We start from the raw sequence: 24,822 nt of genomic DNA on the forward strand, positions 1-24,822 counted from the left end.
AATCTATTATTTGATTGGTTTGTTTTAAATTGTTGCTGTATTCATTCATATGTCTGAAATTTATCCTCATTAAACAAGGATTTAATTACATTTAAGAGACTGATTTTAGTACACATAAAAGCCCAGTTTTCCAGAGTTTTTCATCACATGTAGATCTGGTAATCAATCTAAATGTATTAAACAAGGTAAATAAAAGTAAAATAATTAATGACAGCCAACGTTTGACTGAGGGGAAGTGACTCATTACTTGGTGTATGCAAATCACTTTTGAATCAACTATGTCATTTGTAAAAACGGTACATCAGTATTTCAATGGAAATGACAAGGTAGTATATATAATAAAAAATAATAGTTCATTTTTGTACATCACTTTTCCTGCAGAATTCAAAGCCCTTTATGGAGTTTCATAACCATCATCACCCCCATTTTACAGATAGGAAAACTGAGGCAGAGAAGGGTAAAGTGACTGGGCCCACACCACTCATTCTGAGGCCTCCCTTTGGAAGTATCTGTTGATGTTTGAAACATAAGAACAGCCATACTAGATCAGACCAATGGTTCACCTAGCCCAGTATCCTGTCTTCCAGCAGTGGCCTATGCCATGTGCCCCAAAGGGAATGAAGAGAATGGGTAGCCATCAAGTGATCCATCCGCTGTTGCCCATTACCAGCTTCTAGCAAACAAAGGCTAGGGACACCATCCCTGCCCATCCTGGCTAATAGCCATTGATGGACCTATCCCTCATGAATTTATCTAGTTATTTTTTGAACCCTGTTATAGTTTTGGCCTTCACAACATCTCCTGGCAACGAGTTTTACAGCTGACTGTGTGTTGTGTGAAGAAATACTTCCTTTTGTTTGTTTTACATTTGTTGCCTATTAATTTCATTTGGTGACCCCTAGTTCTTGTGTTTTGAGAAGGAGTAAATAACACTTCCTTATTTATTTTTCCACACCAGTCATGATTTTATAGACCTCTATCATATCCCCCCTTAGTTGTCTCTTTTCCAAACTGAAAGGCCCCAGTCTTCTTAATCTCTCCTCATACTTGCATCTGAAGAAGTAAGGTTCTTACCCACGAAAGCTTATGCTCCCAGGACTTCTGTTAGTCTCAAAGGTGCCACAGGACCCTCTGTTACTCTCCTCATACGGAAGCCGTTCCATACCCCTAATCATTTTTGTTGCCCTTTTCTGAACCTTTTCCAAGTCCATTATATCTTTTTTGAGATGGGGCGACCACATCTGCAGGCAGCATTCAAAATGTAGGTGTACCATGGATTTATATAGAGGCAAGATGATATTTTCTGTCTTATTATTTATCCCTTTCTTAATGATGCCCAACATTCTGTTTGCTTTTTTGACTGCCGCTGCACATTGAGTGGATGTTTCCAGAGACCTATCCACAATGACTCCAAGATCTCTTTCTGGAGTGGTAACAGCTAATTTAGACTCCATCATTTTATATGTCTAGTTGGGATTATGTTTTCCAATGTGTTTGTTGTATAGTGGCATCTTTCAGCCAGGGCCATCCCTAAAGGGGTGCGGGGCCTGGGACAACCCCGCCTCTCTGCCCCAGGCCCTGCCCCCACTCCACCCCTTCCCCAAACCCCCACCCAACCCTGCCTCTTCCCGTCCCTGCTCCTCACTATGGACAAACAGCAGCCTCCTTCACCCGTCAAGAGCTTGAGTGAAAAGAATTTTCATGTATTTTTATTAAATAGTGTGATCAGCTAATTGTGAACACGCCTGAGAGATGATGGGAGCTCAAGTACCTTAGAACCAGTGATAGTTGAGCGTGCTCAGCCCCTTGTAGGATCAGACCTTACTTAAAAATAAATTAACTTCTTGTTGGAATGAAAAAACTAGACCTGAGGAAGCTAAACCTGAAATTATTTACAGAGGTACAATTGCAGCAAAAAGAACATGAATTGTTACATTTAAATCATAACCTTTCATAAAGACGGTCTAACTAATATATTTTCTGGCTCTGCCGCTGAGATGTTTGTGTTGTAACATGCTCAGTAGGGCTTTTGTTGTTGTTGTTGCGCTACTAGAAACAGCGATTGGCTGCAGCACACAAATTATACTGATGTCAGTTGGACAGATTACTGTATAGCAGCAAAAATATTCTTTTCCTATCGCTCAAGGTCTCCCTCTCCTGCTCAGGGTTAGAATACAGGGCCTGATTCTCAGTTAAATCTCTTAATTGATTGAAATGGGAGTTTTGCTCTCAATAAAGAGGGAATAATTAGTCCCTCAGGGTCCGTAATGCTGAAGTTCTCTTAGTGCAGAACTAGCAAGGTGCTTAAGCAGGTGCCTAATTTGAAGCATGTGAATAATCCCATTGAAACCAATGAGATTATTTATGTGCTTAAAAATTGGACATGTTCTTAAGTGTCCTGCTAAATCATGGTCAAAGGGCCTCAAAAGCTGATCTCACTGATGTCAATGGGAGTTTTGCCATTCATTATCCTCATTGCGATTAGGACCAGGTTTCTGTTTAAAGCTTGACTCTTGTAAGTGCTCTAAAACCTACATAGTTCCTGCAATTGCCTAGACATTTGGTAGGCCTCATGGGGACCTGGCAATCTGTTAGGGAGCCACATTTGGGGCCATTTGACCAAGGGGTTCCCAAGATACAACCCCTGACAAAACCCAGCTTTTTTTAACATTGACATTCTGACACTTTTTTTGCTCACAGATAAAGAACAAACCAGGGCTTAGCTCATCACTCCAGAGTCTCCAGTGTTCAAGGGTGACCCCAACAGAGAGCCTGGTACCCACAATCTTTTGGGGGGGGAAATAAACTTAAAATTTACGTGAGAAAGATTTTGCTTCTCCAGTTAGGCTGATTACAAGCCTCATGTGTTTATTCACGCTCCCAATAGATCACGGTGAGCACGTGTGGACAGAGCTGTTAATAGTATTGTTCCGTTGAAAGTTTCCTACCGGCTGGACAGCTCAAGCGACTGAAAAGCGTCCGTTGAAGCTGACCCGACCAGTAGCAGTGTGAGTCCGACCTTGGGCAGGAACCTGGAAAAGGTTTGGAGGCGTATTGACAAATCCTGTCTCTCGGGGTTGTTTGTTCCCATTAATCTGGGGGTATGTAATCCAAACGTTTTTGTTTAAAGTAAAAATTAGACATGTGACTGCTTCTGGGAGGGGAGGGGTATGTTAGGGGGTGGAGGAATGGGGGGAATAGGTGTGAGAGGAGTTTGGGGCTGCACTGAGGGGAGGGGGATAAATGAGGATGAGTGGCAGGGGAATTAGCAGGATTGGGGGAATCAGGGCAGGGGGAGAGACATGAGAGACACTTGTGAGGGAGTGGCAGGGGGTCAGGGGGAGAACAGGGCTGGACCAAGTGTGTGTGGGAGTTAGGAGGGGCCCTGTGTGGAGGAGGGGGTAGGACTGAGGGGCCCTGGGCCCTGGCTGGGGCAGGAGTCTCAGCTGGCGATGGGTAGTGGGGGGGAGGGACCCAGCTCAGACTGCAGCAGGTTATACAAGCAAGGTAGCACCCTGTAAACTGCAGCCCGTGACACACGTACACAGCAGCACAGGGCAGGAGACAGCAAAGAGCAATTTCTTACATGTTAATGGCTTCTACAGGGCCAACTCATGGAGGCAGGGACAGGCCATAGTGTTGCTTCAACAACTTGTTTTCTAAAGCAAAACCAACAACAATAATAATATTTGAAAATACGGCATGCAGTAGGTTTCGTATCTTTTCCAAAGTGAAAGATAAAAGGAAAACCATCAACCTTTGATTAGCCCGTCTGTGAATAAAAGACTACAGCTTTTCCAGGTCAGAGAGCACAGCCTCCTTCGTAAAATCTGCCCACTCAGGGGGGATGCTTCCTTTGCCCTCAAATTTTCCAGAATATTCTTTTTCTATTTGAGAACGGAAATGGCACACATACCATTTCCAGTAAGACTGTGCTGAGTTGTCTGGTGTGATGCTCCATTTGGCATGAACAGGACCAGCTTGTCGATAATTCCTGTATGGAATTTGATTGTCCTCACTCAGGACCAATCTGCAGTCACTTGCTACGAGGCTGGAACAGATGTCAGTAACTAGATGATTAGTTTTGTACCATTGGATGCCAGTCACAGCTTGAGGACGATGGAAAGGGACACTGTGGTCTCCATCATGGCCAGAAAGTGTGTTTGTGCAGACAGCCTTGCAAAAGGGACACATCTCCCAGCATCCACAGAGCTGCTCAGACAGTATTTCGTGAGGTTTTGATTTAAATGGTTCTACATCAAGTGCAGCAAAGTCCCGTTTCAGATTCTCTTCTACAGAATTTAGTGTCTCAACCATGCTGTTTTTAAGAAACTCTACGTCTTTTATCTCCTGGTGTTCAATGCTTTTTAGCTCATTTCGGGGAAAGTGTAAGTCACCTTGAAGTCTGTTGCAAAATTCATCCAACCATAAGGATGCATTGCCATTCTTGTCTTTGACCGCTTTAATTGATTCACCAATAGCTGTATGAACTGAAGTGCAGAAATCATGAAGACGACGATTTAAGAAATCTAAAAGTTTTGCCTTTTCTTTGTCTAAATAATTATCAACACACGTTTTGATAAAATTTTCAAAAAAGTCCCGTGGAGAGTGAATGTATTGCTTGTACTGCTCAAAGTTCTCCTCTTCTGCAAGAGACTTTAGAATATGGGTTTCCAGTTTGGCTCTATTGCCATTGAAGGCTGGATAGTTAGACCTCATTTCGTCAGCTATGTCAATGGTGGTTTTGTCATAAGTTGCACAGCGGAGCGCTTGAGTCAGCTTGTTGCATAAGAAATCAGCAAATGTTGTGATAGATGTTGCTCCCTGGCAGGCAATCTTAAAACAATTGAAGAAATCCTCTCTCTCGTGTTCAAGATACATATGTGGGTCATTCGATACCTGGAATTCTTTGTACATCTCTCTAAACCTCTTTGCTGCCATTTGGCAGAGATATAATGATAAATCTATTTTGTATGTAGGTGTTACAGTAAAATTTGCATCAACAATTTCAGAGTCTATAGCTTGGTCTATTTTATTCACAATTTCATGAAAGTAACTAGAACTGTAATTCATTATCTCTGGTTGTTTTGTCTCTATGTGTTGACTTATAAGCTTTGTTATGGTATGAGTTACCTCCTGTAATGTCTTTAATGTCTGCTTATCACTTTCTTCATGAGATGCCCTCCATTGCCAAACACTTTTTTTCTTTCTGATATGCTGAGTAGGCTCAATACAAAAAGCAGTACATTTCGAGAATATTTCAATTCTCTTAAACAAATGATTTGTGGATGAAAAATAACCAGTTAGGAACTTCTCCACATCAGTACCAATAGCAGGTTCCTCAGCTGGTGGGACAGTAGAGCAAACCTCATCCACCCACTTCTGCCATGTGCACGTAAAGTTCTTTCGAAGTTCATTTTCGTTTAGCTTCTTGTCTCTATATTTTAGAGCTAACTCTTTGCTTCTTCTAAGCATGTCATCTTTATAAGTTGATCTCTTTCTTTCTAAACTGCTTTGATGATTTTTTAGACAGATAAGTTCCTTACCTTTTCGATTAGCTTTGTCAACCAGCTCTTGTTTAAACATTTGCAGTCGGATTTCAATATTTGTTTTCCATTGAATCAATATCTTACTGTCTTTATCTTCACCAAAATATTTTTCCAGGTCCTTTGTGACTGCAGTGTATTTTTCATCAATTGGCTTCTCAAGAAATCCGCTATCTATCTTGGATATTTCGTCATTTTTAATTCGATTGCTGAGCTTGTTCTGCAGATCAAGCATGTGACTTCTTAACGCCCAGGTCCATTTACTATACTCTGCTTCCAGCCGGTTGTACGCTGCAATCTCCAGCGTGTTCTTAAAACTGAACACAAAATTTTCACTTACCAAACCCTTCCACAAGTCCTGAATGCGCACTTTCAGTTCTGACATACTCAAAACATTGCACCGGGAATTTTTATTTGCAGCCATGAGAATCTTGCTCTTTAGTTCTTGCACATTCTGGCTGTAGCTGGGATTCGGAGGTGCCATTGGTGGGTTTCCTTCCCAGAGGTGAGCAAAGTAATGAATGTGGGTGTTCACGTCAAATCGGATAACGTCACTAAAGCAGGTAACATCACAGAACTCTTGCTGGGCGGCAGTAACTGCCATTTCATCTAACTTTTGTTTTAGGCGTCTTCGTCCTTCCATATTTTTTTCATTTGCAGTTATGTCTCCAACATTTTGGTGCACAAACAAACAGCTTGGGGAGAGATTTATTTGCTTCATCCTCAGAAAGGCCTGGACAGCGATCTGCAGGATATCTTGCATTTCTGAAGGATTCTCTCCAAAAATATTGATCAGAGTCATGTTGCCAACACCAATGACAAAAGTGGCTAGCATATTATCACGATCAAGAGTTGCTCTGTTTGCTAGCTGTATAGCCCGAAGCCCTTCAGTATCAATAATCAACATAAAGTCAAAGTTCAGTTTTTGTCTGAACTCTTCATCCACCTTCAGTAGGTGCATAAATGCTCCCCTAGTGCACCTCCCAGCACTGACATTGAACTGCAGACCAAACATGGTATTCAGTAATGTTGACTTCCCAGTGCTCTGTATGCCAAGCACTGAAAGGACAAACACCTTTTTGTCTCCTAGCTTTTCAGTTAACTTGTCAAAGATGGCTCCGATCCATTTCAGTGGCACGTATGAAGCATCACCATCCATCAGCTCAATGGGATACCCTGAAACCATCAGATCGGCTGCAATTTGTGGGAGAGTAGCAAAATCTTTGTCTTTTTGGTTCATTGCATCCAGAGTTTCATAAATCTGACCTACTTCTCTCAAAATGTGTTCAAGGCCCAGGGAAGATCCATCTATCTCATTTGATAGTTCTTCTAATTTTTTTTCCGATTGATTGTCTCCTGTATTTCTTTTTTCTAGCATTTGGGACCACAACTTATGGTATTTTTGGTGAAGATCTGCATGGTGATCAGAAGACAAGTCATCCATAAATACTTTCAACCATTGCAGGAAGTACATTTTAGTTGTCTCTGAATTTGACTGGAGAATGTCCAGCATTGACCTCATTAAATCATTGAGGGGGAATGCTGTCCTGAATTGTCTACATCGTATCTTACGTTTTTCTGATTCGGTTTTGCTTTTGTGCTGTTCAATACCCACATTTTCACTCTCATGCAAACGGGTGAGTTCTTTGTCCTTTTTACACCACATGTGCCATAATTCTCCTTGAAGAGGCAAGAATTTGGCCTTGGCCTCTACTAATTTGTTTTCATTCAAAATACTTATCACTGTCTGTGCCAATAATTTTCCTTCCCTACATTCTGGATTATCTTCATCAATGAGGAACCCATGTTGTCGAGCAATACCAGCACATGCATCTAGACTGTAAGGGGTATTTGAAGCTTCTAGAGCACATTTAATTCTTGCTGTCAGTTCATCCGTTAATTCAGCCTCATTACGGTCCTTGACAGCAATTTGTACTCGTTTTTCTTGTCTGTTAACTGAAATTCTCTCTTTGTCAACACACAGAAAGATGAAAGGTTTTGGAGATTTCAGCAGGTCTTGCAAAAGTTTCCTGCCTCTTTCATTCTGATCAGCGTCCGACAAGAGAACTACATTGACAGAAGCAATTTCCTGTAAAAATTGGACTTGTTGCTCATGTTCCCTCGCATCTCCATGCAGGTTTGTGAATGCGATGCAGTTGTCAAAACGGTCATCATCTCTCCCACCTGGACAGTACCAGGTGATTTCTATGACACCTTTCATCAAGAGACCTTCTTTGCTGCTGCCTCTACAATGACGGTGGAAAAAAATGCTGTGCTTTTGCTTGCTCAATAAAGTATTTAAGATCTGAGATTTAGAAGATGAAGATGTTCCCAATCTTATGAAAGATACCACTGGTGTACCTGCTTGATACACCCATTTGTCTTTGCATTTCTTAACCCCAGTCTCCTCCTCGTATTTCTCATGACTCTTCCATTTCTTCTTAACCTGGCAAAAGGACCAAAGAGGGAATTCTATTTGAGAGGTATGGGGATTTGGCACCAGAAGTGGGAGGGCAAATTGACATAAAGATAATTTTGTTGAAAGATATTGTCTTGCCAAGTCATCTGCACAGTGAAAAATTGCCATCTGGATGTCCATGGGGTGTACATGTTTCTGACTTGTAGCAGATTCACTAATTTCTTCATTGATATTATTAAAAAGATCATCTAAAATATCTAAAGATTGGTTCACATTGACTGTGGTATTAAGTGTATTTGTACCTTCTTTTGTTTTGCTTTCATCCTTGCAAACCAGACACCTTACCCGATAGTCCAGCATCAAAAGCTTTTGCAAAAAATAAATTGGCAGCTCACTCTCAGTTCTGGGCTGGTTATCCTGAAAAGAGGTCAGATCAACCACATGGAAATCAGCTTTTCTCATTTTCCTTGGATAGTAGTTTTCAAGTCCAAGACGCTTGATCAAATTTAGAAACTCTTGGGTTTCACTAGAACTATGTGTCTTAGCATCAGTGTACTGTACTTCTTTTGGTTCTGATTTTGGTAACTCTACTGGTTCAGCTCTTTGACAAACATTTTCTACTTCTTTTCTCATATCCTGTGTCTGCAGATTGTCATTTGTGTCTTCACAGACCCCCTTTATAAGGGAATTCAAGTTTATTTCTAAAACTTCCCAGTCATTGCATTCATTCTGCTTTTTAAGGATGTTAATAACTTCACTCGACAGCGAGTTTCCCATGTGATGTTTCATAAAAGTCAAACGTTTGTTCTTCTCTTTGGGAGTCATAACTTTATTTTTAGCTGCTATTGTCAGACCTGTCAACAGCAGGAAAGCCTGAGCTCTGGAAATATCCTGATCCTTAAGAGTCAAATATCCCTCATGTGCCCTTTGCATTTCCTTTAACATGAAATTAATTTCTGGGCATCCGAAGAGATTCTGAAAAACGTTATTTTCCACACAATATCCTGCCCTGGCTGCAATGGAGAGCAATAACAGCTCTATGTCTATCTGCTCTCGGTCCTGTAGAGCCTCCCGCAAGGAACAGAAAGCTAAGCTCACATCCAAACTGGCCTTTACTTTTGCTTCCACCGCTGCTGCTGGGGAGGAGTTAGGTCCATAGGTAACAGTCTGTATGTAATTCTTCATGTCCTGTAGGACTTGAATGAAATCAGCAAATTCAGAAACATGGATAGATTTTTGTGGCTTTTCTTCAGCATGAAAGATCCACTGCAGGATGGAGGAAGACTTGGGAAAATTCTTAACTGAATAGACATGAGGGTCCAGAAGGCAGCGCAGCAGAGATTTGGTGGGCATGGTGTTTTGTGCAGGTAAATCTTTGCACAGTAAAACTGTGTTTTCCAGGAAATCCTGAAGCACCTTATCTGACAGGCAGATGTCGATCCAGGTCCTGTTGTGTTTTGTTTTTTCATTTAGCTTCTCTTTGAAATTGAGCAGAGTCACCAGCTGTTCTTCATCCCCAGAGACTTCCCAGGTCTTCATTTCCTCTAAGAACGATCTGGCCTCATCCACTGCACTGAGTGATTCCTCCCCAACCAATGTACTTGCATTGAGCTTTGTTAGGGCTTCATAGGCCCTTGTGAGGCTGCTGCTCATTTGATAAACATCGTTAAAATCTTGTCTGTGATTGGACAGGATTATGTCCCACACTGGAATCAGCCGAGAGTCTCTGTCGATAACAGACCAGGTTTTGTTACTGGCCAGTAGCCCGGATTTCCATGCTGTGAGTGAATCCACACCAGGTGGGCCCCCTGTCTTGGTTATACACAGCTGAATCTCTGGTTGGAAGGTTTTTGTATCAGTGCCTTGAAGGGATGTTTTGGAATCTGATTTTGATACATTAACACTTCCTGCATCACGACAACCAAAACCACCATAGCTGCCGCCAACATAGGAGCTGAGTGCATCAGATGTTCGTTTCTTCACCTCGTCCAGTTGCTCTGCCCGGAATCCCTCAGAAGACGCTTTCCACCAGAATATCCCACCCAAGTGAAGGGGGCCCTGGTTTACATGAGACCCGAATCTCTTGAAGAAACTCCTGCCCCTGCTCTTCAGCAAGTTGAGCTTGTCCGGCTCTGGGGTATGACTCAAAAGCTGCTCAATCTCTTTTAACTCTTGCAGCGCTGCACTGGAAAGTCGAAGCTGATCCTTGGGGAAGTAGCATGAGGCCAGTGGGATGTAGCTGTAATTGGTGGTGCAAATGTAAGTGTGCTCAGAGCGGGACCTGTGGGTTTCTTCAGATTCTGAAGAGCTGCTGTGATCTGAGCTGGTTTCAGCACTAAACCCCCAAAACCCGCCTTTGGCTGTGACACTAATGCTGAAGCCCAGCTTCTCCATGGCCTTTGTGAATGTGGATTCTGCTTCGGCCGATGAAAACTCCTTCTTCTCAAACAACGGCCCTTGCTTTGGACCAAAGAGCTCGAACCCTTCTGGGATGTCTATGAGCTGCTCTCGCTTCTCCACCATCTCTGTGAGCTTGTTGGTTTTATAAATGCCCTGCAGGGCCAGCCCTCCCGACGCCCATCTCAAAACTTCCTTGTCAGGGAGATTCTCACTCTTGGACACTGACTCCTCCAGGAGGTCTAATTGTTTGTGCACATTCTCTATCACTTCCTTCAAAGGCTTCTCAGCTGGTGCCCAATACTCTGGGGCGATGTCCATAGCTCCCTGCAGCTCCTCCTCTTTCTTTCTTACAGCTTCCTCATGACGGCTCCTGCCTTTCTCCTGCATTTCTTTTAATCCCTGCAGTGCTGTCTTAGCCTGCTCCTGCCTCTTCTTTAGCATCTCCAAGCGCTCCCCCTGCAGCTGCTTCATTGTTGTCTTGCTCTCTGCTATGTTAAGTAGGGTTTGGAGAGCCTGCTTTTCCCATGGGTGCTCTACTTCACACTCCAGCTTTAAATAGTCTTCATAGCTTAGGTGTTTCAAAGCTTGTGCAGAGGTAATCCCCAATTTGTCTCGTAGTTTGGGCAGCCAGTATTGTGTTCTCAGTCCCACTCCATCAAGTCTCTGCCCCAGTTCTTCCATCTTGGGGTGTGTTTCCTTCACAGGGGTGCCCTGAACTGGATCATCGTGGTTTATCTCCTCTGCAGAGAAGGATTTAAACATAGAGAACATATTTTTGTCACTTCTTCATGAACACGTTTACCCTCCATCAGATCATTTCCTGAAGCTTGATGTACTGAAGTATTCTGACATTTTACCAGTGCTCACCCTGGAAAAATTAAAATATTGCTATCCCCACCCTGTCCCCCAAACCCCATACACACTGCACTAATCCAAACCACGTCTATGCACTCGCCCCATAGGACTAGGGTGGACTGGCCGTTCCTCTTCAGCAAAGTCTATGGTCCTTAATTGTCTAATTTTTTCGCTCTATCCACCCATGCCTGTTGTTTTATTCATTTCTCCTACAAGCAATCTTTTTTTTAAATCTCCCTTTTTTAATGGCGGTCCTTTTATTTTTTTTAAGGATTCATTCTTCTGTTTTGTAACCTTCCCTTTTTAAGTACTCTTTCCATCCCTCAGTTGATTTTCTCTTAAGTTGTATTACACAGTACCTAGAAGCCCTAAGCAAGCTCAGGTTCCAATTGTGATAAGAACTTGTGTGTGGAACCCAGGCACAGAGAGATTAAGTGATGTGCCCAAGGTCACACAGGGAATTGAATCCGGAATACTCAAGTCCCTGGCCAGAATCTTTACCAGAAGCCCATCCTTCAGAAAAACCAAACCAATAAACTCTGGTTTTGGACATGATTCATTGTAGTCCCCAAACGACCTTTGTTCCACACAGCATTGGTTTCCCCTCACTTTTGGTGCAAATTACTCACATCAGAAATAAAGGATCAGATGGAGGTAATAGAAAGAATTATCTACGGTACAGGACAAATCCTGCATTTAAAGCTTCCTGTGAAATACTTGATGACCTTTGTTTAGGATCATTGTCAACTTTTTGTGCCATGGTGGTTTCAGGCGTTGGTGCCAACTCCGTGGGTGCTACAAAAACATTAGTGGGTGGTTAGCACCCATCAAGCGGCCCCACTAATCAGCTCCTCCCCCTCACTACCCTCCCTCCCAGCGCCTCCTACCCGCTGCGATCAGCTGTTCTGCTGGGGGGAGGGGAAGGAGCAGGGATGGGCTCCCTGGGGGGGAAGAGGCGGAATTGGGCAGGAAGAAGTGGGGCAGAAAGAAGCGGGAGGTCAGGGGAAGGGGTGGATTGGGGGCTGGGCCTCGGGCGGAGTGGGGATTGAGCACCTCCTGGGCAAGGAGGAAGCCGGCGCCTGTGGTTTCAGGAACTCTCAAATTAGGAGTAGACCCAGAAGCCGCCTCAGCAGATCCGACTCCTGCAGCATTGCAGGGGTAGGAGGAAAGATGGACCCAGTTGGGTCATCCCTTCTCACAGCGCCCGCTGGAGACAGAACTGTGCAAGGGTGTCCTTTGCAGTGCCTCCCCCTTACTGTTCCCCCCAAAGCGATTAGGGCTGGAGAATTAAAATTTCAGGGAGGAGCCAACCCTTGGAAGCCAGAGAGACTAAACCTGGCAGGAGCAGACACAAAAGAGGCTTAGCAGGTCCTGCACCAGGCACCCTCGGACACCAGTGATGTCATCAGCTTGGCTGCTCTCTCTCCTGTGCTTGTTGGCTGTTTTGTACCAACCCCGTCCAGCCTGTCCCTCCCAGTCACTTCACCTCAACCTCACTCCACCTGTCCTCCATGCACTGGCCCACTTCTCCCCGGCCCTACTTCCCTTCCCCCTCTCCTTTCTGGATCACCTCTCCGCTCCTGTATCCTTCCATCTAGCTAATTTCCTCCTAACTGGAGGCCTTGGATAAACAATGAAAGAAAACAGAAGTAAGGAAACATCCGTTAACAATGGACAAAGTGTGAATTCACAAGTGGCCTTGTAAATAATTTTTAGCTAGTAAATAAGAACTTAAGAACGGCCAGACTGGGTCAGACCAAAGGTCCATCTAGCCCAGTATCCTGTCTTCCGACAGTGGCCAGTGCCAGGTGCTTCAGAGGGAATGAACCGAACAGGTAATCCTCAAGTGATCCATCTCCTGTCGCCCATTTCCAGCTTCTGGCAAACAGAGGGTAGGGACCCTTCAGAGCATGGTTTTGCATCCCTGTCCATATTGGCTAATAACCATTGATGGACCTATCCTCCATGAACTGATCTAGTTCTTTTTTGAATCCTGATATAGTCTTGGCCTTCACAACATCTCTGGCAAGGAGTTTCACAGGTTGACTGTATGATGTATGAAGAAATATTTCCTTTTGTTTGTTTTTAACCTGCTGCCTATTAATTTCTTGTATTATGAGAAGGAGTAAATAACACTTCCTTATTTAGTTTTTCCACACCGGTCATGATTTTATAGACCTCTGTCATATCCCTCCTTAGTCGTCCCTTTTCCAAGCTGAAAAGTCCCAGTCTTATTAATCTTTCCTCAGATGGAAGCTGTTCCATGCCCCTAATCATTTGTGTGTTCCTTTTCTGAACCTTTTCCAATTCCAATATATCTTTTTGAGATGGGGCGACCACATCTGCACACAGTATTCAAGATGTGGGCTTACCATGGATTTATATAGAGGCAATATGAGATTTTTCATTTTATTATCCATCCCTTTCCTAATGATTCCCAACATTCTGTTTGCTTTTTTGACTGCTGCTGCACATTGAGTGGATGTTTTCAGAGAACTATCCACAATGATGCCAAGATCGTTATCTTGAGTGGTAACAGCTAATGTAGACCCCATCATTTTATTGGTATAGTTGGGATTATGTTTTCCAATGTGCATTACTTTGCATTGATCAACACTGAATTTCATCTACCAATTTGTTGCCCAGTCACCCAGTTTTGTGAGGTCCCTTTCTAACTCTTCACAGTCTGCTTTGGACTTAATTATCTTGAGTAGTTTTATATCATCTGCAAATTTTGCCACCTCACTGTTTACCCCTTTTCCAGATCCTTCATGAATCTGTTGAACAGTAGTGATCCCAGTACAGACCCATGGGGGACACCACTATTTATCTCTCTCCATTCTGAAAACTGACCATTTATACCTACCCTTTGTTTCCTATCTTTTAACCAGTTACTGATCCAGGAGAGGACCTTCCCTCTTATCCCGTGGCAGCTTACTTTGCGTAAGAGCCTTTGGTGAGGGACCTTGTCAAAGGCTTTCTGAAAATCTAAGTACACTATATCCACTGGATCCACATGCTTGTTGACCCCCTCAAAGAATTCTAGTAGATTGATGAGGCATGATTTCCCTTTACTAAAACCATGTTGACTTTTCCTCAACAAATTATGTTCATCTGTATGTCTGACAATATTGTTCTTTATAATAGTTTCAACCAGTTTGCCCGGTACTGAAGTCAGGCTTACAAGCCTGTAATTGCTGGGATCACCTCTGGAGCCCTTTTTAAAAATTGGTGCCACGTTAGCTAAACTCCAGTCATTGGGTACAGAAGCTGATTTAAATGATAGGTTACAGACTACAGTTAGTAGTTCTGCAATTTCACATGTGAGTTCCTTCAGAACTCTTGGGTGATACCATCTGGTCCTGGTGACTTATTGCTGTTTAATTTATCAATTTGTTCCAAAAAGTCCTCTAATGACACCTCAATCTGAGACAGTTCCTCAGATCTGTCACTTAAAAAGAATGGCTCAGGTTTGGGAATCTCCCTCACATCCTCAGCCAGGAAGACCGATGCAAAGAATTTATTTAGTTTCTCTGCAATGGCCTTATCGTCCTTGAGTGCTCCTTTCGCACCTCGGTCGTCCAGTGGCCCCACTGGTTGTTTAGCAGGCTTCCTGCTTCTGATGTACTTAAAAAAAATGTGGTATTACTTTTTGAGTCTTTGGCTAACTGTTCCTCAAATTCTTTTTTGGCCTTCCTAATTGTATTTTTACACTTCATTTGCCAGAGTTTATGCTCCTTTCTATTTTCCTCACTAGGATTTAACTTCCCCTTTTGAAAGGATGCCTTTTTGCCTCTCACTGCTTCTTTTACTTTGTTGTTTAGCCACAGTGGCTCTTTTTTGGTTCTCTTACTAGGTTTTTTAATTTGGGGGGTATATTTAAGTTGAGCCTCTATTATGGTGTCTTTAAAAAGTTTCCAGGCAGCTTGCAGAGATTTCACTTTTGGCACTTTACCCTTCAATTTCTGCTTAACTAACCTCCTCACTTTTGTGTAGTTCCCCTTTCTGAATTTAAATGCTACATTGTTGGCTCGCTGTGGTGTTTTCCCTGCCACAGGGATGTTAAATTTAATTATATTATGGCCACTATTACCAAGCGGTCCAGCTATATTCACCCCTTGGGTCAGATCCTGTGCTCCACTTAGGACTAAATCAAGAATTGCCTCTCCTCTGGTGGGTTCCAGGACCAGCTGCTCCAAGAAGCAGTCATTTAAGGTGTCAAGAAACTTTATCTCTGCATCCCGTCCTGAGGTGGCATGTACCCAGTCACTATGGGGATAACTGAAATCCCCCAGGATTATTATTGAGTTTTTTATTTTAATAGCCTCTCTAATCTCCCTGAGCATTTCACAGTCACTATCACCATCCTGGTCAGGTGGTCGGTAATATATCCCTACCCCTATATTCTTATTATTAGAGCATGGAATTTCTATCTTGTACCTGGTTGTTAAGCCACGGTGGCTCTTTTTTAGTTCTTTTACTGTGTTTTTTAATTTGGGGTATACATTTAAGTTGGGCCTCTATTATGGTGTCTTTGAAAAGTGTCCATGCAGCTTGCAGGGTTTGCACTCTAGTCACTGTACCTTTTAATTTCTGTTTAACTAACCCTCTCATTGTTGCATAGTTCCCCTTTCTGAAATTAAATGCCACAGTGTTGGGCTGTTGAGATGTTCTTCCCACCACAGGAATGTTAAATGTAATTATATTATGGTCACTATTTCCAAGCTCTAGATCTCTAATGTTATATTCTTATTAAAGCTTGAAATTTCTATCCATAGAGAGTCTATGGAACATGTGGATTCACTTAAGATTTTTACTTCATTTGATTCTACATTTTCTTTCACATATAGTGCCACTCCCCCCCCGCACGACCTGTTCTGTCCTTCCGATATATTTTGTAGCCCGGAATGATTGTGTCCCATTGATTGCTCTCAGTCCACCAGGTTTCTGTGATGCCTATTATATCAATATCCTCCTTTATCACGAGGCACTCTAGTTCACCCATCTTATTATTTAGACTTCTAGCATTTGTGTACAAGCACTTTATAAACTTGTCACTGTTTATTTGTCTGCCCTTTTCTGATGTGTCAGATTCTTTTTTATGTGAATGTTTATCATCTGATCTGGCTCCTACTTTATCCTCCTCCATCCTCTGCTCCTGACTAGAACCTGGAGATTCTCTATCATTAGACTCTCCCCTAAGAGAAGTCTCTGTCCGATCCACATGCTCCTCTGCAGCAGTCGGCTTTCCCCCAACTCCTAGTTTCAAAACTGCTCTACAACCTTTTTAATGTTTAGTGCCAGCAGTCTGGTTCCACTTCGGTTTAGGTGGAGCCCATCCTTCCTGTATAGGCTCCCCCATTCCAGAAATTTCCCCAGTTCCTAATGAATGTAAACCCCTCCTCTCTACACCATCGTCTCATCCACGCATTGAGACTCTGAAGCTCTGCCTGCCTACCTGGCCCTGCGCGTGGAACTGGGAGCATTTCTGAGAATGCCACCATAGAGGTCCTGGATTTCAGTCTCTTCCCTAGCAGCCTAAATTTGGCCTCCATGACATCTCTCCTACCCTTCCCTATGTCATTGGTACCTACATGTACCACGACCACCGGCTCCTCCCGAGCACTACACATAAGTCTGTCTAGATGCCTCGAGAGATCTGCAACCTACGCACCAGGCAGGCAAGTCACCGTACGGTTCTCCCGGTCATCACAAACCCAGCTATCTACGTTTCTAATGATCGAATCTCCCATTACTAACACCTGCCTTTTCCTAGTGACTGGAGTTCCCTCCACTGGAGAGGTAACCTCAGTGCGAGAGGCAACCCCAGCACCGTCTGGAAGGACGGTCCCAACTATGGGAAGGTTTCCCTCTGCTCCCGTTGACTGCTCTGCTTCCCTGAGCCTTTCATCCTCCTCAACAGCGCAGGGGCTGTCTGATCGGAGGTGGGACAATTCTACAGTGTCCCGGAAAGCCTCATCAACATACCTCTCTGCCTCCCTTAGCTCCTCCAGTTCCGCCACCCTGGCCTCCAAAGTCCATACATGGTCTCTGAGGGCCAGGAGCTCCTTGCACCGAATGCACACATACGCCACCTGCCCACGGGGCAGGTAATCATACATGCTACACTCAGTGCAATAAACTGGATAGCCCCCACTCTGCAGCTGGGCTTCTGTCATGCTGTGACAGTCCAGTCTATCACAGTCACAAAGTAGGGTGACTAGACATCCCATTTTCAAAGGGACAGTCCCGTATTCAAGTCCTCTTGCAGGACTCCTGACTTTTTCTTAAAAATGGGCAAATTGTCCCATATTTTCTGTCTCCCCCACCTGGCGGGTCCTGCTGCTGGATGGATCCCTGCTCGTTAGCTGCCCGCCCACCAGCGGTGAGTGTGGGGGGGTCCAACAACCGACGATGGGGGAGGGTGTGCAAGGCTGGTGGAGGGGCAAAGATACAGCACGCAGGGTTGTTTGCTCCCCCTGCTGGCCTGTCAGCACAGCCATATCCCCCCTGGCAGGGCTCCCAGTGCTGTGCGGAGAATCAGCCCCCCGATGGAGCACCTAGCTCACCATCAGCCTGACCAGCAGGGTCCTTCCTTCCCCCACTGCCTCTGGCTGGGCTAGCACCATAGGTGCCGACTCCATGGGTGCTCCGGGGCTGGAGCACCCATGGGGAAAAATTAGTGGGTGCTCTGCACCCACCAACAGCCAAGCTCCCCTTGCCCCTCCCATGCCCATCTCCTCCTCCTCTCCTGAGTGCGCCGCGTCCCCGTTCCTCCACCTACCTCCCAGCGCTTCCCACCTGGCTGCCACCAAACAGCTGTTTGGCAGCGTTAGAAAGCTCCGGAAGGGCGGGGGAGGAGCGGGAATGTGGTGCACTCAGGGGAGGAGGCAGGGAGTGCGGGGTTGCTCCGCCATCTCTCTGGCCAGGCTCCACAGCCGGTGAAGCCCCTGCAGTCAGGTTCCCTCGGCCCTGGTGCACAATGCATTTTAGAACTTAACATAAGAACATAAGACTGGCTCTACTGGGTCAGACCAAAGGTCCATCCAGCCCCGTATCCTGTCTACCGACAGGAAGCGGCTGGGTTATGTCAGTGCCAGCAGCAGCCTGGAGGTGTTAGATGCCTTTTGACACTGCACGGGCAGGAAGGGACAAGCTGGCAGGGGGAAGAGATGGGCTCCGCAAAAACACGAGACAGGTCATCCCCCCCCTCCTCCCCTGTCGCTGGAAGAAGCTCCTATCCCTTCCCTCCTGCACAGTGCTGAAAGGCTGCTGCTGGCCCCATTCTGGTGTGAACCCTGGCAGAAATCAGAGGGCATGTGAACCTGCATGCCCCGCCACGTGTTGCCTTGGGAAGACGCGGTGCCAGCTACCAGGAATGGTAGATCCATCCCAGGGGCCCAGCCAGGCATGGAGGGCGGAGAGCACCGGGCAGGGCGGGTTGGGTCGGTCAGTCACCCTCCCATGTGAGAGAGGTGCACAGGAATGTGTGTGTCACCTCTCCTCGTGTGAATCCCAAAGCCTTAAAGATAAGAAGGTAAATAAAAATAATCCAACTATGCAGTATTTCTTTTTAATAGGGGCTCAGTCAACTTGATGTTAATTTGGACGTTTGTCCTGCACAGTTCTGATTGATTGCCGTTGAACTCACTTGAATTCAAGTAATTTTACCAGGTGTCCTGTATTCAGCCTAAGGAAATATGGTCACCCTACCCAAAGGTTTGGTAAAAGTTTGAGTTGGCCCCTAATCCAAGTTTGCTCACTGCCCCTAACTCAGATTGGTGACCTGGCCCCACGCACTCTGAAGCTAGGATGTGCTGGGGCAGCTGTGTGGTTGGGGGGCACTGTTATACCTGAGAGGGAACCTACATAGCTTCAGAACTTCGGGGGACTATTCATCACTGAATGATGTGATTCAACTGTATGTTTTGGACCATGCGAATCAGTCACCATGTGGAAGGCACCACCTGGCCGCTCTGTTTTATAATGGCCTCGTCTTGAAAAATGTAATTCAATAATACCGAGGTAGTTGGTGCCAGCCAAGAAGGAAATCTGCTTGCCTCAAAGGCAGAGCTAGCCTGGCTCCATGGGTGTAACTTCACCTCCAGAAATGAGGTCTGGATGTGCACTGCTGTGCATGCATCTCACATGGCTGGGAGCGCAGCCAGCACCCGGCCCCGTTCCATGTTCCAGGCCTGCCTGCTGGAACCAGCAGCAGCTCCTCTTGGTGCCAGGAACAGGAGGGAAGCCTGGAAAAGGATTTTGAAGGTGGGGGACAAATAGGACAGCCTGGCTTCATTCATAGAATCTCAGGTTTGGAAGGGACCTCAGGAGGTCATCTAGTCCAACCCCCTGCTCAAAGCAGGACCAACCCCAACTAAATCATCCCAGCCAGGGCTTTGTCAAGCCGGGCCTTAAAAACCTCTAAGGATGGAGATTCCACCACCTCCCTAGGTAACCCATTCCAGTGCTTCACCACCCTCCTAGTGAAATAGTGTTTCCTAATATCCAACCTAGACCTCCCCCATTGCAACTTGAGACCATTGCTCCTTGTTCTGTCATCTGCCGCCCCTGAGAACAGTCTAGATCCATCCTCTTTGAAACCCCCCTTCAGGTAACTCAAGTCTGCTATTAAATCCCCCCTCACTCTTCTCTTCTGCAGACTAAACAAGCCCAGTTCCCTCAGCCTCTCCTTGTAAGTCATGTGCTCCAGCCCCCTAATCATTTTCATTGCCCTCTGCTGGACTCTTTCCAATTTGTCCACATCCTTTCTGTCCTGGGGGGCCCAAAATTGGACGCAATACTCCAGATGTGGCCTCACCAGTGCCAAATGGAGGGAAATAATCACTTCTCTCGATCTGCTGGCAATGCTCCTACTAATGCAGCCCAATATGCTTTTAACCTTCTTGGCAACAAGGGCACACTGCTGACTCATATCCAGCTTCTCATCCACTGTAACCCCTAGGTCCTTTACTGCAGAACTGCCACTTAGCCTGTCGGTCCCCAGCTTGTGAGTGTAGCCTATAGGATTAACCTGCTTGCTTGCATATATATCTATCTGTTCTTATAGTTTAAGTATTTGGTTTATTGTAATAGGTTTATAGATTTATATTCAAGTAAGTTCGGCTGTAATGCAAGGGACCTACAGGTCTTATTCTGTATGTTAAGCTAAGGCAAAGTTAGCATATCTATGTCTGGGACCGTTCACCCAGATAGATAATGGTAGAATGGCAAAGGGGGTTTCCAAGTCTGTACCCACAAACTTAGCAGGCACACCACAAGGAAAGAACCGAAATAACCAGGAGAACAAAAATAACGTATGTTTGTATGATCTAATGTCATTAATATGTATCAAGTATCAGAGGGGTAGCCGTGTTAGTCTGGATCAGTAAACAGCAACAAAGAGTCCTCTGGCACCTTATAGACTAGCAGAAGTTCTGCCTGGTAGCCCAGGTACCCCTGGAAGCGAGAGGCCGCTTCAGATGGAAGCGGCTGGGGGTGTTGGAGAGCCTACCGTACCCGGTAGTGTTAGGCAGGGACTGGGGCCCACTACCTGGAAGGAAGCGGTGGGGTGCCCTGAGGGAGGGGGCGAATATCCCCAGCCAAAGGATCCCAGGATGGGGGGATGAGCAAGGTCCCAGAAATGGCAAAGAAACTCCTAGACAACAAAGCCCAGAGAGGGTGGACCTGTGGGAAGCGTATACGGGGGAGCAGGCTGGCCAGAATCTGTCAGATGAAGGGACGGACCCAGGGAAGCCACCCTTAACACCGCTCCCCACAGAGGAGGCCCCGAACCCGCAGGAAGGTACGGGGGAAACTGAGGTGCAGGGGGCCCTGCCCGAGAGTGGGGAGAATTTAGTACCCCGACCCGAGGTACAGGAGGAACTGGGGGGGGGTACTGTGACTGGTGTGATGACCTGCGGGCGGAGGCGGAATTAGGGGGGCCACCCCTCCTGGAGCAGTGTACATTCTGTGGGAGAGGGGTGGAGGAACCACCAACAGAGGTGGCCGGGGAGCACCCGGTCAGAAGTGGGGAGTCTTCCCTGAAAGGGTCCCCCCACGGGTAGAAGGCGAAAGGGCTGAGGGGCGAAAGGGCTGAAGTAGGCCGGGCCTTGCCCGTCTTAATGGGGCAGGCATGTAACAGGAGCTGGCCAGGAGACCTGTGCCAGGCCCCTCTTAGCCCAGCTCCAAGTAAGGAGTATTAATTGGGGCTGGCTGGGTGTGGCTCGCCAAAGGGTTTAAGGAAAAACACCTGCGGGCCTAAATCAGCTAGGGGACTATATAGAGCTGGCAGGAAGGAAGAGGGGGGAGGAATAGGGAAAGAAGGAGCCTGTGGTTGGAGTTCCCTGCTAGCTGAAGAGACTAGCTGTCCCACAGGGAGCTGGCTGTATTGAATGAACTGTATATAGATGGTGGTGGGAACAAACACTGCAAATAAAAGGGCATTGGTGCTTGCACAGAAGCGGTCTCTGGCTGTTTTTTTGAGAGGAGCGGTGAAGGGCACCATTACAGTGAGAAATGAAGTTTGGGCAGAGAAGGAGGGTTCAGACCCCTCTGCCCTATAAAAAAGGGCCTTGCTAGAGAGCCTGTACTTGTTTTTCTTAAAACTTTCTACGTTCACAGGGGACTAGGCTAAGCTTGGTTTCCCTAAGCTTTTGTCTTAGTTTTGTGTATTAGGGTTTAAGTTTAAGTTAGTTAAGTAAACTCTAAGTTCGCTCCGATAGCTCTTAGCTCCAGGTTCTTCTAAGCTCTGCCCCTCTCAGCCAAGAATTTAAAAACCTGAACCTCCAGAGGCGAGGCTGGGCCTGTGTCTCTCACCACCAGGTTATCAGGGAAGGGGGATTTGTAGCATATAACACCATAATGCCATATGTATCTCTTAAATAGCAGTAATACAATTGTAACTTTGTAACGCTGATTATTTTGCCATTTAATTACTACTTCGTTTATCTTAATAAAAAGTCTTTAAGGCTCTATCTGTCTCCGTGTGAGCTGCCTGTCATACCCACGAGGGTCCTTTGTAAATTCGGTGGAGCCTGATTCAGGACAAGAACCTTCTTATCTTCTGATCAAACAGATCGGCGAGTCTAAAACCCACACTATCCCAATTAATATTATTAACCTCCTCAATCAGGCAACAGACTGGCAAGGAGCCAGGAGACTCGAGGAGTGTGTGATAGGGATTTTCAGGGATTCCAGGCATCTTTAGATGCCGAGAATCTCGCCTGAGGAATAAGTAAAGAGTTAGAGAGCAAGATTGTGTGTTTCACTCACTCACTCTTAAGAACACAGGAACCTGATTTCCTGTGACTGCTTCTTGGCACCGTTCCCAGTATTTCCTGTTATGAACTGTGGTGTGACTTAGCGTTTTAGCTTAGAGGTTTTGAATTTAATCTTGGAAGCTAAAGAGTAATAGCGGTATTATTTAAAGTGATATGCGCTTTTAAGGGGCTTTGTTGAAGGTTGAAGTTATAACGAATGATACCGATAAGATATTAGCAGTACATCGGACCCGATGACCCACACTAGTGGTGGCGGGGGAGTTGATAAATCTGTGTATTAATTGCCACCAAGAGGCTGCAGTAACTCAGAACTTGTACAGTTCGAGCTACCTTATTTCAGTTCCCTCAACTCTCCCGGGCTGAACCTCTGATCTGTCTGTCTCAGTTCCCCCCCAGCTCTTTGGCAGGTCCTGAAAGAGGAAAGAGACCTCTTGATCAGCTACGAGCCATTGAGGGAAGAGAGGGGAACGCGCCTCCACCCCTCTATTGTTTATTTGGGACTTATTGAACTAAGCGTAAAATCTGGTTTGGGGTGTTGTTTCCTGTTGTTTCTGTGAAGGGACACTTTCAGTTTTCAGAGTAAAGAACAGCAGTGTTCATTTATTTATCTATCTATCTAGTTTATTACATAGGCTAGTCAATAGTGAAGCTCTAGAATTGAAATGAGTTCTATGTTACGTGTTAAGGTGAGTGGAGCAAGGGCAAGAGTAGAGACTGTTAGAGTTACCCGCAGTCTGGCTTTAGAAAACTTTGCCAGGAAATCCATTCAGGAACATGGAGGTTTAGTACAGCTGAGGAATAGCGAGATGATCTCTGAGCATTGTAACCCATGGGGTTTTGTGAGTGAGGTGTTTAATGTAGAAACAGAGCAGAAAAAAAGAGAGGCTAAACTGGTGAAGGGAATAGCTGTTGAATGTCTGCTAGAGGCTTGTAGTTTGTTGGGAAAGAAATGGAATAAAAAATTAGAGTTACTCAGGAAAGCCCTGCAAACTTTGGATGAGGGAGGAAAGGTTATTCAGGATTTAACAAATCAGCTACATGTAGTGTCAGAGGAGCGGTCAATACTTTTCCAAAAGAAGCAGCAATTAGAGAAAACGTTAGAATGGTGAAGGTACCAGGTACAGGACGCAGGAGAGGAAGCACGGAGTTGGCAGGAGCAAGTGGCTGCCAGCTTAAGATCACTGGATGGCAATAAATCAGACCGTGGTCGGCTGTTGGAAAGAATCAGAGAGCTGGAGAAGATAGGAGATGTGTTAGTTGGAGGACAGAGAATCTGTTCCCATCCCTGTTGGCATGGTGGAACCGACGGAGACAGAGAAACCTGCAGGGCTAATTGCTAGAAGTAGGGCGAGAGAGGTAGTTCAGTCTGATACGGTACCTTTAGAAGCGGAGTTGGAGATTGAGTCTCAGGAGCCACAGGGAGAGTCGGGAGAGGAAGGTGGCAGTGCAGAAGCTACTAGCAGCCTGCAGATAGAAAAAGGAAATCCCAGGGTGGCATCACAGGAGGTAGAGTTGAGTGTCATCATAGAGGAGGCGACTAGTAATGTAAAAGGGGGAGGAAATATCTTCTCCTCTGTTAGTGTCCGCCCTGATAGTGAAGAGGGAGTGCCTTTAGAGACTGCGATTGTTCAGGGACTAGAAGATGAGATGTCACAAGTAACACAAGTAGCTAGTGCCTGTGATGTAGTAATCTCTAGGTTACAACAGAGAGAGATGCAATTCCTGCTCCTCCACCCAATGTTACATTGGCACCATATAGATCAGGAGACCGAGCCCCTTTGGGTGGACACTCTAATAGGTCCGTGACGGGGCTCGACCCTCCTGGCCAGGAGGGGAGCCACACCGACTCACTACTGCTTGAATAAACAGTCAGTTAGTTCCGAACTCCGACCCTCCGGCACAGGGGCGGGGCAAAAACCACCAGCTAGCTCACCTCTGGTGCAGGGGCTGAGCCGACAGCAGTTAGCTCCAGCCTCAGGCCCTCTGGTGCAGGGGCTGAGCAAGCAAACAGTTAAGGAGCCCAGGCCCTGGGTCAGGGCGGGGCACACACCGTTATGACTCAGGCCCTTGGTTGCAGGGGCTGAGCGAGCAAACAATCAAGGCACGCCTAGGCTCCTACAGCCGAGCGTTGGGTGAGGGGGAAGCCTGCCACCCGTGAGCGAGGGTGGCAGAGGGGAACGCAGGCCCACCCACTCCACTGCGTTCCAGCCCGGGGCCCTAACAGCGGTTGCTGCCGCTGCCGGTCAGTGGGGTGTCCTGACCGAAACACACTGACATCGGCTCACAGGCCTCTGCAGCCGGACCGGGGTCGGCTACCCCC

The 24,822-nt window shown here is 45.9% G+C and overlaps 1 protein-coding gene across 1 annotated transcript; it reads right to left on the bottom strand.

The window, feature by feature from the left end:
• Window positions 1–1,872: 1,872 nt before the first annotated feature.
• LOC117875454 (interferon-induced very large GTPase 1-like) lies at window positions 1,873–24,138 on the bottom strand. The gene is made up of 2 exons (XM_034766822.1): window positions 23,881–24,138; window positions 1,873–11,105 (listed from the first exon to the last, which is right to left on the bottom strand). Exon 2 carries the CDS (start codon window positions 11,044–11,046, stop codon window positions 3,787–3,789), a length of 7,260 nt encoding a protein of 2,419 aa, XP_034622713.1. The 5' UTR covers window positions 11,047–11,105; window positions 23,881–24,138; the 3' UTR covers window positions 1,873–3,786.
• Between the last annotated feature and the right edge of the window lie 684 nt (window positions 24,139–24,822).

Source organism: Trachemys scripta, chromosome 3 (genome assembly GCF_013100865.1).
Source record: "Trachemys scripta elegans isolate TJP31775 chromosome 3, CAS_Tse_1.0, whole genome shotgun sequence".
NCBI classification, from domain to species: Eukaryota; Metazoa; Chordata; order Testudines; family Emydidae; genus Trachemys; species Trachemys scripta.